Source organism: Zalophus californianus, chromosome 2 (assembly GCF_009762305.2).
Source record: "Zalophus californianus isolate mZalCal1 chromosome 2, mZalCal1.pri.v2, whole genome shotgun sequence".
In the NCBI taxonomy this organism is placed as follows: domain Eukaryota; kingdom Metazoa; phylum Chordata; class Mammalia; order Carnivora; family Otariidae; genus Zalophus; species Zalophus californianus.
In genome coordinates, this window is record NC_045596.1 from 117175053 (window position 1) to 117189068 (window position 14016).

General features: G+C 35.9%; 1 protein-coding gene across 1 annotated transcript in view; it reads right to left on the reverse strand.

The window, feature by feature from the left end:
* The window catches only part of CLGN (calmegin), a 54143-nt gene that overhangs the window by 15190 nt on the left and 24937 nt on the right, over window positions 1–14016 (reverse strand). Inside the window, exons 6-8 of the mRNA XM_027600389.1 lie at window positions 13053–13134; window positions 11417–11609; window positions 8289–8478 (exon numbers count right to left, since the gene is read on the reverse strand). Of these exons, the coding sequence (XP_027456190.1) occupies window positions 8289–8478; window positions 11417–11609; window positions 13053–13134 (465 nt within the window). The remainder of the gene's footprint in view (window positions 1–8288; window positions 8479–11416; window positions 11610–13052; window positions 13135–14016) is intronic.

Below are 14016 nucleotides of genomic sequence, written 5' to 3' on the forward strand. Positions count from 1 at the left end.
TCGTTGGGCGTCTGCCTTCGGCTCAGGTCGTGATCCCGGGGTCCTGGGATCGAGCCCCGCATAGGGCTCCCTGCTCCGCGGGAAGCCTGCTTCTCCCTCTCCCACTCCCCCTGCTCGTGTTCCCTCTCTCGCTGTGTCTCTGTCAAATAAATAAATGAAATCCTTAAAAAAAAAAAAGAAATGATTGTTTTAAAACAACTATCAACTTATAATTCAATAGTGAAAACATCCTTCAAAACTTAAGGTAAAATAAATCTTCATATAATTAAAAGTCGAGAGGATTCAATGACAGCACACATGTGCCACAAATGTGTTAAGAGAAGTTTATCAGGAAGAGGGAAAACAACAGACAAAAATATTTATCTACACAAGAGTATCAGAAATGCTAACTAAATAATAAATAAAAGAACTTTTCTCCTAATAATGTCTGATTAAAAGATAGTGATGGAAGAATAAATATGTGTGGCCTTCATAGTACAAACAGAGGAAGTAAAGGTATGATAATGCATGAAGGATGGAAGGAGGAAAATATAAGACCCTTATAAGATTAACATAGACATAAAGAGGTATAATGACAGTAGATTGAAATAAGTTAGAGATGCATACTGTAAACCCTAGAGCAACACTAAAATAATAAACCACAGAGGAAAAGGTAGTATGCCAATAGGAAAGAAAAAATAAAAGACTAGAAAAAAATAAAATAAAATAACTCAATCTAAAAAAATTCAGGAAAAAATATTTTCAAATACAGAATATATGGGACAAACAGAAAACAAGCAGGAAGAAAACAAGTACAGTTTATATCCAACCATATCAATAATTACATTAAATGTAGATGGTTTAAAACACTCCACTTAAAAAACAAGACCACATATAAGTTGCCTACTGACAAATCACTTTAAAAATAAAGCTATAGCTGTCATCATCAGGACAGTATGGTACTGGCACAAAAACAGACACATAGATCAGTGGTGAACAGAATAGAGAGCCCAGAAATGGACCCTCAACTCTACGGTCAACTCATTTTTGACAAAGCAGGAAAGAATGTCCAATGCAAAAAAAGACAGTCTCTTCAACAAATGGTGTTGGGAAAATTGCACAGCCACATGCAAAAGAATAAAACTGGACCATTTCCTTACACCACACACAAAAATAAACTCAAAATGGTTGAAAGACCTAAATGCGAGACAGGAGTCCATCAAAATCCTAGAGGAGAACACAGGCAGCAGCCTCTTCGACCTCAGCCACAGCAACTTCTTCCTAGAAACATCACCAAAGGCAAGGGAAGCAAGGGCCAAAATGAACTACTGGGACTTCATCAAGATAAAAAGCTTTTACACGGCAAAGGAAAGAGTCAACAAAACCAAAAGACAACTGACAGAATGGGAGAGGATATTTGCAAATGACATATCAGATAAAGGGCTAGTATCCAAAATCTATAAAGAACTTGTCAAACTCAACACCCAAAGAACAAATCATCCAATCAAGAAATGGGGAGAAGACATGAACAGACATTTTTCCAAAGAAGACATCCAAATGGCCCATGAAAAAGTGCTCAACAGCACTCAGCATCAGGGAGATCCAAATCAAAACCTCAATGAGATACCACCTCACACCAGTCAGAATGGCTAAAATGAACAAGTCAGGGAACGACACATGTTGGCGAGGATGCAGAGAAAGGGGAACCCTCCTACACTGTTGGTGGGAATGCAAGCTGGTGCAGCCACTCTGGAAAACAGTATGGAGGTTCCTCAAAAAGTTGAAAATAGAGCTACCACACCAGCAATTTCACTACTGGGTATTTACCCCAAAGATACAAATGTAGGGATCCGAAGGGGTACATGCACCCTGATGCTTATAGCAGCAATGTTCACAATAGCCAAACTATGGAAAGAGCCAAGATGTCCATCAACAAATGAATGGATAAAGAAGATGTGGTATATATACATATATATATATATATATATATATATATATATATGTATATATACAAATATATATATACAATGGAATAGCCATCACAAAAACCGAAATCTTGCCACTTGCAACAACGTGGATGGAACTAGAGGGTATTATGCTAAGCAAAATAAGTCAATCAGAGAAAGACATGTATCATATGATCTCACTGATATGAGGAATTCTTAATCTCAGGAAACAAACTGAGGGTTGCTGGAGTGGTGGGGGGTGGGAGGGATGGGGTGGCAGGGTGATGGACATTGGGGAGGGTATGTGCTATGGTGAGCACTGTGAATTGTGTAAGACTGATGAGTCACAGACCTGTACCTCTGAAACAAGTAATACATTATATGTTAAAAAAAAAAAAAAAGATAGCAGGAAGGGAAAAATGAAGGGGGGGAATCAGAGGGGGAGATGAACCATGAGAGACTATGGACTCTGAGAAACAAACTGAGGGTTCTAGAGGGGAGGGGGGTGGGGGGATGGGTTAGCCTGGTGATGGGTATTAAAGAGGGCATGTATTGAATGCAGCACTGGGTGTTATACGCAAACAATGAATCATGGAACACTACATCAAAAACTAATGATGTAATGTATGGTGATTAACATAACATAATAAAATTAAATTTAAAAAAATAAAGGCATATGTAAGTTACAGGTAAACAATGGAAAATAATATTCAATGGAAACATATTTAAAAGAAAGCAGGACTGTTGACTCAGTATGAGACTAAAGCAGATATCAAGACAGAGTATTATAAGAGTTTATAAAGAAGGATATTATTCTATAATAATCAAGTGATCAGTTCCTCAAGAGGTCATGAAATACTGCAAAAAGATGTAGTAACAGATCTTCAAAATACAGGAGGAAAAACTAACAGAACTCAAAGGAGATACAGACAAATCCATCACCATAAAGATTTTAATATTCTTCTCTCAGTAAGAAAACAGACTGAAAACCAGTAAATATATAGAAGCTTTCAACCACACTGATGTAATTGACATTTGTAAATTTTCTGACAATAGAATTAAAAATTGGGAGTCAAAATGCGAATTCTATCTGGGAAATCCCAAATAAATGCTACCAAAGCAACACATTTAAAAACACATAGATCAAAGAAAAAATTACTAATGAAATTAGAAAACAGTATGAACTGAATGTTCTTATAAATGATATATATTTGTGAAACACAGCTAAAGCAATGTCTAGAGAAAATTTACAGCTACTTCTATCAGAAGAGATTTTTCTCACTTAATAAATTAGGCCGAAAAAAAGAAGCAATAATTTGCTTCAAAGTAAGAAGAAGAAAGTAAATAGCAAAATTTTAAAAAGGTCAATAGAGGGGAAAAACTAAAACAAAAGCCAGTTCTTCAAAAAGATCAATAAAACTGATAAACCTCAGGGCGCCTGGGTGGCTCACTTGGTTAAGCGTCTGCCTTCGGCTCAGGTCATGATCCTAGGGTTCTGGGATGGAGCCCTGCATCGGGCTCCCTGCTCAGCGGGGAGCCTGCTTCTCCCTCTCCCTCTACTGCTCCTCCTGTTTGTGCTTTCTTGCTGGCTCTCCCTCTCTCTCTCAAATAAATAAATAAAATCTTTTAAAAAAATTTTTTAATTGCTAAAGCTCTAGTTAGACACATTAAGAAAAAACACAAATTACCATATTAGAAATGAGTCATCAGTACACATCATTACAGACATTAATGATGACAAGAGGTGTTGAAACAATTAGACATCCATATTTTTAAAAACTGATCTTGTTTTAGATCTCACACTACATACAATTAACTTAGAACAGAGTTTTAGTCAAAATTATTTGTCTAGAAAAAAGTGCAAATATTTGTGACATTCATTTGGGCAAAGATTTCTTAGGTAAGACACTAAAATCATGAATAATCAAAGACAAATACTGACAAACTGAACTCCATAAAAATTTAAAACTGTTCTCTGTTAAGAAAATTAGGACAGAGGCGCCTGGGTGGCTCAGTCGTTAAGCATCTGCCTTCGGTTCAGGTCATGATCCCAGAGTCCTGGGATCGAGCCCCGCATCGGGCTCCCTGCTCGGGGGGAGCCTGCTTCTCCCTCTCCCACTCCCCCTGCTTGTGTTCCCTCTCTCGCTGTGTCTCTCTCTGTCAAATAAATAAATAAAATATTTTTTAAAAAAAGAAAATTAGGACAATCCTCAGAGTGAGAGGAAATATCTGCATGATGCATATCTGTATTAATTGACTATTGCTGCATAACCCCAAAATTTAGGGGCTTAAAATAATGTTTACTACTGTAGTTTCTGAATCTGCATCCCTTACTGGGTGCTCTGCTCAGGGTCTCTGACAGGTTGGAATCAAAGAACGGGCCAGGACTGCAGTCATCTCGGACTGAGGCAGGCAGCTTCTGAAATAGTTTCCCATGACTCCTGCCTCCTGGTACTCATGTCCATGTGTGCTCCCCTCTCCTTGAGTGTGGGTCGGACCTAAGAACTTGCTACTAATGAACGGAAAGTACTGACAGGATGTTACTTCCAAGATTAAGTTATAAAAGACCATATATTAGTTTCCTGAGGTGCTGTAACAAAGTACCACAAACTACAACCTTAAAATGACAGAACTCTGGAGACTAGAAGTCAAAGTTTTGAAAGGGCCGTATTCTCTCTGAAGGCTCTAGGGGCGGATCCTTCTTTGCCGCTTAGCTTCTAGTGGTGCTGGCAATACTTGGTGTCCCCTGGCTTGTAGATGCATCACTTCAATTTCTGCCTGAGTTGTCACATGGTGTTCTCCCTGTGTGTATCTGTCCAAATTTCTCTCTTCTTCTAAGAACACCAGTCACATTAGATCCTAAGTCAGTATGACCTCATCTTAATTTGATTACATCTGTAAAGGCCCTAATTCCAAATAAAGTCATAATCATAGGTTCTGGGTAGATATGGATTTGTGGAGGACACTGTTAATGCAGTAAGGACTGTGACGTCCAGCTTCTCTGCACTCTCTCTTCCCTCACTTTCGCTTCCTTGAAGAGAGCTACTATGTTGTGAGCTACTCTATGGAGAGGCCTAGATTGCAAGGAACCAAGAGAGGACTCTGGCCAACATCCAGCAAGGAATTGAGGCTCTCAGTCCAACAATGACAATTCAGTCCTTTGAGAAGCGGAACCCTGCCAAAACCCACTTGAGTGGGATTGAAAGTGGATCCACTCCCGGTTGAGCCTTTAGATGACTACAGTCTCAGCTGACATCTTAATTACAGCCTGTGAGAAACCCAGAGCCAGAAGACCCAGCTAATCTGTTCTCAGATTCCTGAATCACAGAAACTGTGAGATAATGTTTTAAGCTGCTAGGTTTTGGGATAATTTGTTACATAGCAATAGATAACTAATATAATACCTGTATCCAGAATATAAAGAGCTTCCATAACTCAACATAAAAAATAACCCAATTAAAACAAAAAAGTTGAAAAGATACTTGATCAAAGAAATGATATGAATGGGAGGTGAGTGAAAAGTTGCTCGACATAATTAGTTATCAGGGAAATGCAAATCAAAACGACATTAGAGATCACTACAAACCTTTCAAAATAGCCAAAGAAAAACAAAAACAAAAAACAGTATCAAGAGATCAAAAAGGGGGGTGCCTGGGTGGCTCAGTCGGTTAAGCGTCTGCCTTCGGCTCAGGTCATGATCCCAGGGATTGAGCCCCACATTGGGCTCCCTGCTCAGCGGGGAGCCTGCTTCTCCCTCTCCCTCTGCCTGCCACTCCCCCTGCTTGTGCTGTCTCTGTCAAATAAATAAGTAAAATCTTTAAAAAAAAAAAAGATCAAAGGGTACAAACTCTAGTTATAAAATAAATAAGCTCTGGGGATGTGATGTACAGCATGGTGACTACAGTTAATAACACTGTATTGTGTATTTGAAAGCTGCTAAGAGAGTCGGCCTTAAAAGTTCCCATCACACACGTGCACACACACACAAATTTGTAACTGTGTGGTAATGGATGTCAATTATACTTAATGTGCTAATCATTTTGCAATTTACACACATATCAAGTCATTATGTTGTACACCTAAACCAATACAATGTTGTATGTCAATTACATCTCAATAAAAAAAACATAATACCAAATGCCATAAATGTATAAGATCTATAACCCTTACTTAATATTAGTGTGAATGCAAAATGGTATAGCCCTTTGGAAAAGTTTGACAGTTTCTTAGAAATTTAAACACATACTTACTGTATAATCTGGCAATCCCACTCCTAGGTATGTACCCAAGAAAAAGGAAAAATTATGTTCACACAAAGCCCTGTCCACAAGTGTTTATAAACACTTTATTCATAACTGCCCCAAAATGGAAACAACCAAAATCTCCATCAATGTGTGACTGGATAAACAAATTATGATGAATCCCTATAAATCCCTAAAACAAAACTAACCACTTACATAAACAAAAATATGGATGAATTTCAAGAAGTATTATTTAAGTGAAAGAAACCAGAAACAAAAGCTGTATACCATATGATTCCATTTTATATGATATTCTGGAAAAGGCAAAGCTCTAAAAGACAGATATCAAATCAGTCGTTGCGCAACAGGCATAAGGGTGGGAGGAAGTGATTATAAAGGATATGAGGAACCTTTCTGGGATGACAGAAATATTCCATATCATGATTGTGGTAGTAGTTACATCATTGTGTATGTCTGTCCATACACATAGAACTGTCTATCTAAAATAAATGAATTAACCTATATGAAAATTACACTTTGATAAATCTGACAGAAAACATGCAATGAAAATCCAGCAAATATAAAAAGGACAATATTTGCTGACCAGGTGGACTGCAAGGTCCACCTTTGAAAATCAATCAATATAATACACCATACTAAGAAAATAAGAGACAAAACCCACATGGTCATCAACAGATGCACAAAAGTACTTTACAAAATCCAGCACCCAATCATGGAAAAAAACAAAACTCTTAGTAAACTAAGAACAGAACTTTAAAAAATCATACTTAGTGGGGCACCTGGGTGGCTCAGGCAGTTAAACATCCAACTCTGGATTTTGGCTCAGGTCATGATCTCAGGGTTGTGAGATCCATGCTGGGTGTGGAGCCTGCTTAAGATTCTCTCTCTCCCTCTCCCTCTGCCCCTCCCCAGCTCTCTAAAAAACAAATAAATAAAAAACAAAATCATACTTAGTATTTATGCCTTCGTGTAGTACCCCTCCCAAATGTACCAGACAAGGTTAGCCTGTGTGACAGAATACAGCTGGAGTGCTGACCGGTCACCTCTGAGATTAGGCTACAAAAGACGTTACAATTTCTCTGGTTGTGCTCTCTCCCCCTCTGTGGGCAATCCCTCTGGTGGAGCCATCCACCATGCCATGAGCACACATAAGGAGAGACCCAAGTGGCAAGGCACTGAAACTTCCTGACAACAGCCACATAAGCCAGTTATATAAAGTAAAGCAGATGCTCACTTTATAGCCAGGGTCAAACCTTCAGATGAATGCCCAACTCCAACCACAGGAGAGAGCCTGAGCCAGAACCAGTCAGCTAGCCACTCTCAGTTTCCTGCCTCCTAGGAACCGGGTGAGTTAGGGTGAGCTAACAGTTATCTCTCATCATCTGAACTCAAAGCTATGGGAACTCGGGAACTGAATACATTTCTTTTAAGGAAAACACTCATAATCCTATAGAATGAAAACAACACAAATACTCAGCTAAGCAATCTAATATGAGTGAATCCTATATAGTTTTATAAGATGTTGAACATATGGCTATTTTAAGCCCAGTAATCATTAACTGAAAAGACTAACTATATAAAATATGCACACACATATATGATGATAAAGATCAAACTAGGAATTAAAATTCAAGTGTTGGTGTTTTAGATTCATGGAACTCCCCCCCCAACACACATACACAGAGCACCAGAAACATAAAAAAATATTGAAAAAGGCAAGAAAATTAAAATATTAAAATGAAAATTAAGATAATTAAAAGGCAAAGATGTACAAAATCTATTTTGTTTTTTTGAGGGGGGGAGTAAAGAGAGAGGTAGAGACAGAATCTTAAGCAGACTCCATACCCAGAGCAGAGCTGGACATGGGGCTCAATCTCACAAGCCTGAGATCACAACCTGCGCTGAAATCTAGTAACTGACTGAGCCACTCAGGTGCCCCTACAAAATCTATTTTAGATTAAGTATTTCACCCAAAATAGTCAAAATAAGTAATTGCAATGTTTAAAAGACTATGCTTCACTGGTTGTAAACTTCGCTTATATGGAATATCTCATTACTGAATTATACCAACTAATGTTTTGCTACTGAATTCTTCACTTACCAGTCTTCCGGTTTGACAGCAGAAGGATCTGGGATTTTTGCTCTTTCATCCCATTCTTCAGGCTTTTTATCACTGGGATCTTCAATTTCTTTGGGAGGATTAATAGGAGGAACCACATCTTCTAATAGGCTTCCTTGGTTTACAACTATTTGATCAATTAATACTTCAAATGTGTCATCTGGATTCATCACTAAAGACCAATTTAAATATATTACACTTACCATAATGACTGACATTTTTAAAGATAATCTTCTAAATAAGAAAACTACCCTAAATTTCACGGGTAAATTTCTTTCTCAACCAGAAATCGAGGAATTACAATGTATTAAATCAAAATATGCTAAGATCACTAGGTATAATGTTTTCTAAAACCAAATATAAAATTTTGTCTTAAGTAATCATAATTTAATGAAAAGCTCCATTACTTCTCAAATAAAGAATATCCAGGAGCTAACTCAGTTCTGGATTCTCACAACCAGTCAGCTTCACTTTTTTATAATTACAGAATGCAATCCAATCTTCTTCAGTATTTCAAAATAACTTTTTTGAAACTATCTCAAACTTCAAAAGTTGCAAATGCACAATAAAGGACTTTTTTCATGAAGCACTTGAGAGTCAGTTACTGACTTCACACACATCATCCCTGTATGTTTTAATGTCTATTTTCTACAAACGAGGACATTCCCCTACATAACCCCAATCTAGTCACCAAAATCAGGAAATTCACAGATACATGACTACCATTTCCTAGAAAATTTTAAAGTTCATTGGCATTTCAAATTCAATGATTCATACACTGCAGTTTAAAATATCTTAAGGTTGATTGAAAATATTCAAGCTTACACTTAAGTCTGTTTGGAGGTGACTTCTAGCTCTCTAAAAGTACCCAAGCCAAGTGTCATATTGAACCCTCTTTTCCATTGTAATAACAAAATAAAAGTTCTCTCCTCCTTCTGTAAACTTGGGGGTAGTGGGTAAAGTGGGTAAACTTTATATCTTTGGAAAGAATGGTAAATGAAAATAGCTGCCTAACATTTGCTTTCAGTAAGCTACGAAGTAGGAGCTGTCAACCGAATGTAAGGATCATCCCAACTTAGTAAGCGGTCTACCACATTCTGAAGAAACAGTTCTGAAGCAAGAACAATCTCCAGAGGTTTCAGTCACAACAATACCAAGTTACTTACATCAAAATCAAATACTACAATTTATATACAAATAAAATAACACAAACACTCAATGTTTTCTCCCTTTTCTTTTCCTTCCATATTTCCTCTTCTATTACAGCTGAGATTATAAAACCATACTACTACCCAAAGGAAAAAGTCAAGATTTAAGCAGAGTAAGAGCTTAAATGTAAAAAAAAAGAAAAAAAGTACTAGATTCTTCCTGATTCAAAAAAGGCATTTCTCAAGAAAAATCTTGAAAAGAATGTGCTGAATAAATTTAGCAACTGAAATTTTTAAAAATTACAGTTAAAACAAAAAAAGCATGTGACAAATACTCATATGTGAAAAGACATCTTTGTCTAAAACTATACTAAATATTTTAAATGAATTTACAGTAAAAAGCATTGGATTATAAAGCCTTTTAAGATACTCTGTGAGGTTCTTAGAACAACTACAAAATGATGTTATAAAAATATAATAGTGGTACAGAAAATTTTTTAAAAAGTCATTCAATAATCCTAGTACAACAAAGTTTTTATGTGTAGTATAAGAAAGCAAATGTTTATAAGTTAGACTTGAATTTCAATTCTAGTCCTACCAGTTACTTTTTTTTCCTAAGGCAAGTTACTTAACCTAAGTTAAGGTAAAATTGAGAGAACCTGCTCACCTCACATGATGGTTCTAAACAAAGTACTGAGCACAGGGCACGGCATGCATTAGGTGACTAATGAAAATTAGTTTTCTTTTTCTAATCTATTTGCACAGTTTGTCTAATGGTCACCATGATGATGCTCCTCTGCTTTGAATCTCATTTCTTTTGACATTTTAATATTATAAACATTTTCCCCTGTTGCTAAACACTTCCATAGTTACCATTTTTGTATTGTATATAAAATTCCTACTGTAACATTTGGGTTGCTTTAAGTTTACAGTATATTTTTACACATAGCTCATTTTCTTTCTTCTGGGTTATTTTCTTTGGATAAATTCTTGAAAATGGAATTGTGGTTTCAAAACACATAAACTTATGGTCTTTGACATATCACACCAAGTTGCTTTTCACCAAGTTTGTACAAAGTCTAATGAAATTCATTTGTCTTGTTCTAGTTACAATTTCTCATTATCTCTACAGTTTATGTTCCCCAAAACATCCAGTTCTATTTTCCAGTTTCAAAAAAAGCTCCTTACTGTCAATGCTGACATTAAAAATAAAACTGGTCATTGCCTTGGCAGACATGAATATTTCTGCAACTGCAGTCTTTGGAAAGGAAACAAATATCTTAGTCCTGGGTAGAGTTGTCCTGTCAGGTTCTGACAGACTATGATTTTAAATAATCATGGACACATCAAAGCTCCAGAACCTTACACACTTGGGAAGAGGAGAAACAATCCCTTGTAATGTTCCTCCCACTCATTGTCTATGGAATCTCCTATTTACTGAAGTAAAGCTAAAGATGTTAATAAAGTGGTTGCTCAATACTTTCTCTTCCAAAGTTTAAATATGTGCCCACAGCTACCATGAGGTAGGATCTATAACAATAATCACAACAGTTTGTAAAGTCCAAGCTTCTGAGTTTGGCATCAAGGACTTCTTCCTCTTGTATCTTCTTTTCCAGTTTCCTATTCTTCCAGCACCACTAATGTCACAGCACCTAAAATATCCTTCTCTTCTATTTTCCATGTTCTAGCCACACTTCAAGACTAATTAATATATAATCTCCTCTACTAAGTTTTCTCTCAGTCTCCAAACTGGAAGTAATACTGCTTTTGAACTCTTACCTCATCTGCACCTCTCATATGGCACTTTATTTTCTACCTGCACTATATGCATTATAATTATCCTGAAAAGATAAGTTCCTTAAGGGTAGGATCCATGTTTTTGTTTCTCCCAAAGCACCTGCCATGAAAATATCAGTAGTCAGTAAGTATTTTTGAATTAACGAATCAATTAAAAGGATATACCAAGGGTATAAAGATGAGTCTTCCTGTCTGTAAAGAACTTTTTAAGGTCTACATCTGGAGGTTTGGCATGTTTCTCTTCAAAAACTCCAGTTTTAGGATGCTTATGTCTGAAGATAAAATGAAGTTTATAATCTTCTCCACATTTATCTGGTCCAAACATAATGGTATAGGATGTTTTATCATAAAAGTTTTCCTTTAAAAAGAGATGTGTTGGGATTAGTCCAGAATTAGAGTATTTGATGAATTTTTCTATTCTATCCAATTGGGTAGAGGTTATAAAAATGTATTAAATGTTAAATCACCAAAGAATTATTTGACACAAGTCACAATAAAGGACATAGAAAAAAGACAATTTTTCTTTCAAAAATAGATTTTTAAAAAATGCACATACTACTTCCTTCCTGACGATGTAGGAGAGAAGCTGAAACCACCCTACCAACATCATGATAAGCTTTGATTACTTTATGTAAATCTATTATAAAACTATTAATATTTTGTTAAGAAAATTAAGCACAGAGAAAAGCATACTTAGGACTTTAAGACTACAGTGATTACCATTACTGTTGTTCAAGACGACACCAGAGAATAACCTTCCTGAGCACAGAGTAAAGAGAGATTCAGACACACACAGATACAGAGACATGCTCCCTGTTTTACTACTAGTAATTTCTCTTTATTTGGCATGGCCTATTAGCTAAAAGCTTGGATCTCTTGTCAGATCCCGGGGTTCAAATCCTACCACTGCTGTTAACCAGCTGTATGTAGCCCTGAGTAAATTTCTTAGCCTTAGTGTAGTCCTGAATGTTTCATTACCTTTCAAATATGGAAATAATAATAGTACCTGCCTTATCAGGGTTCTCTGAGGATTAACTGAGCTAATCAGATAAAGTGCTGAGAAAAATACCTAGCATTTAACTTTATTATGTCATTATACTTTTGAGTGATGGTCATCTTACGATACCCAAAACAAGAGCTCCAACCTGTACTACAAATGGGCTCCCCTTTAACTGATTCTATTAATAACAGTAACATGAATCCTTTAATCCATGTTTCACAGCCTATGCATAGCCATGCGTTCTGACAAATATCTCACTGATGTCTCATTTATCTTATGTCTGTTATATGCAGAAGCCCTGACACAGCCCCCGGCAGGAGAATGCTACAAGAAATGTCTCCAACTTAATACACTTGCTTCATTCTCAAAACATTTTAACCCCGTTATTTTTTGTAGACTACCAACTCCTGAACTGACCCACCTTTTTTATTTGGTTCTTTGGCCATTTCGTTTTACTGCTTTGCTCTGTTATTTTACTTCTCCAAACAAACTTACGATTCTTAATTTGTAAAGAAAATAACTCAAAGCTGATCTTTCAATGACACTGATAAGCACCATGTTATTTTTTACTTATAGACATGGCAAACTTTATTATGTTGCTAAAGATTACAAAACTGATGCCATCAAGTAACACAGCTGTGTATGAAACTTGAAGGCACACTCTGAAAGCTACACAAACTCATGCTGGTTAAAGATTTTTAAGGTTTTGATTTCAGTTGAAAATAAAAATTATAGTTTTCTCAACCACTCCTTAAAAATATTAACTTTAATAAGGTTTTCTTAAACATTAAAATATCATACCAGATTCAAACCATCAGTGTCTGCTAGGAGTTTAATGTATGCACCTCCACAATCAATACCATCTTGAAAATTTACTTCATATCTAAATGAAGGGAAAAAGAATCATACTGCTGATAAATAAAAAAAATTACTAATTGCTCTTCAAAATCAAATGTATTACTCTCAATTCATTTAAACACAAGTGTTTTACATTACCAGAAAGCTCTTAAAAAGCATATTCACAACACAAAGGGAATAAGCAGAAATGCTTTTTCTATGCACATCCTTAAAATATTAAAAATAGAATGATTATAATCAACTATAGAAAAGCCAACCAACTTGTTGAAATAATTTTTTCCATCAAAAGTGCTGAATTAAGGATAAGATACTTTAATACTATAACAGGAAATTTCAAATTCAGATAAGGTATACACTATGCATACTTCTTTATAAACTAAAAAATGAAGATTATGAGGACCATAGCCACAGCAACAGATTTCTAAGAAATTGCTGATAGATCTTAGATATATCCAGTTCACTAATTTGTATTTTAATTCAACTACACCTAACCCTATTAGATAACTTGTACATTTAATTAAATACCTCCAGCAAAGAGATTTCATAATCTCAATCAATAGACTGGAGTATTTCAGACCTTAACAGCCAGGAAATACAGAAAAACAACTGAAAGACTGAACTGATGTGAGAGCCTTCTCATAGATTTGCAACACTGTGTAATTTTCAGCAAAGGTTTTTTGTTTTGTTTTGTTTTTTAAAGGAAATAGTCTTGTTTAGGCAATTGATACAGACAATATTGAGCAGTATTTAGGAGAAATTTTTGGTAAATTATTGAATTAAGTGTGAAATAATCAATGAAATAGCCCTCAGAGCGAAAAACAGTAAAAACCAAAACGGCTGTGAATCGGTTTGATGAATTAAAAGAAAAAGAGATGAAAACTAGAGAAGCAACAGGAACCAGTGACAA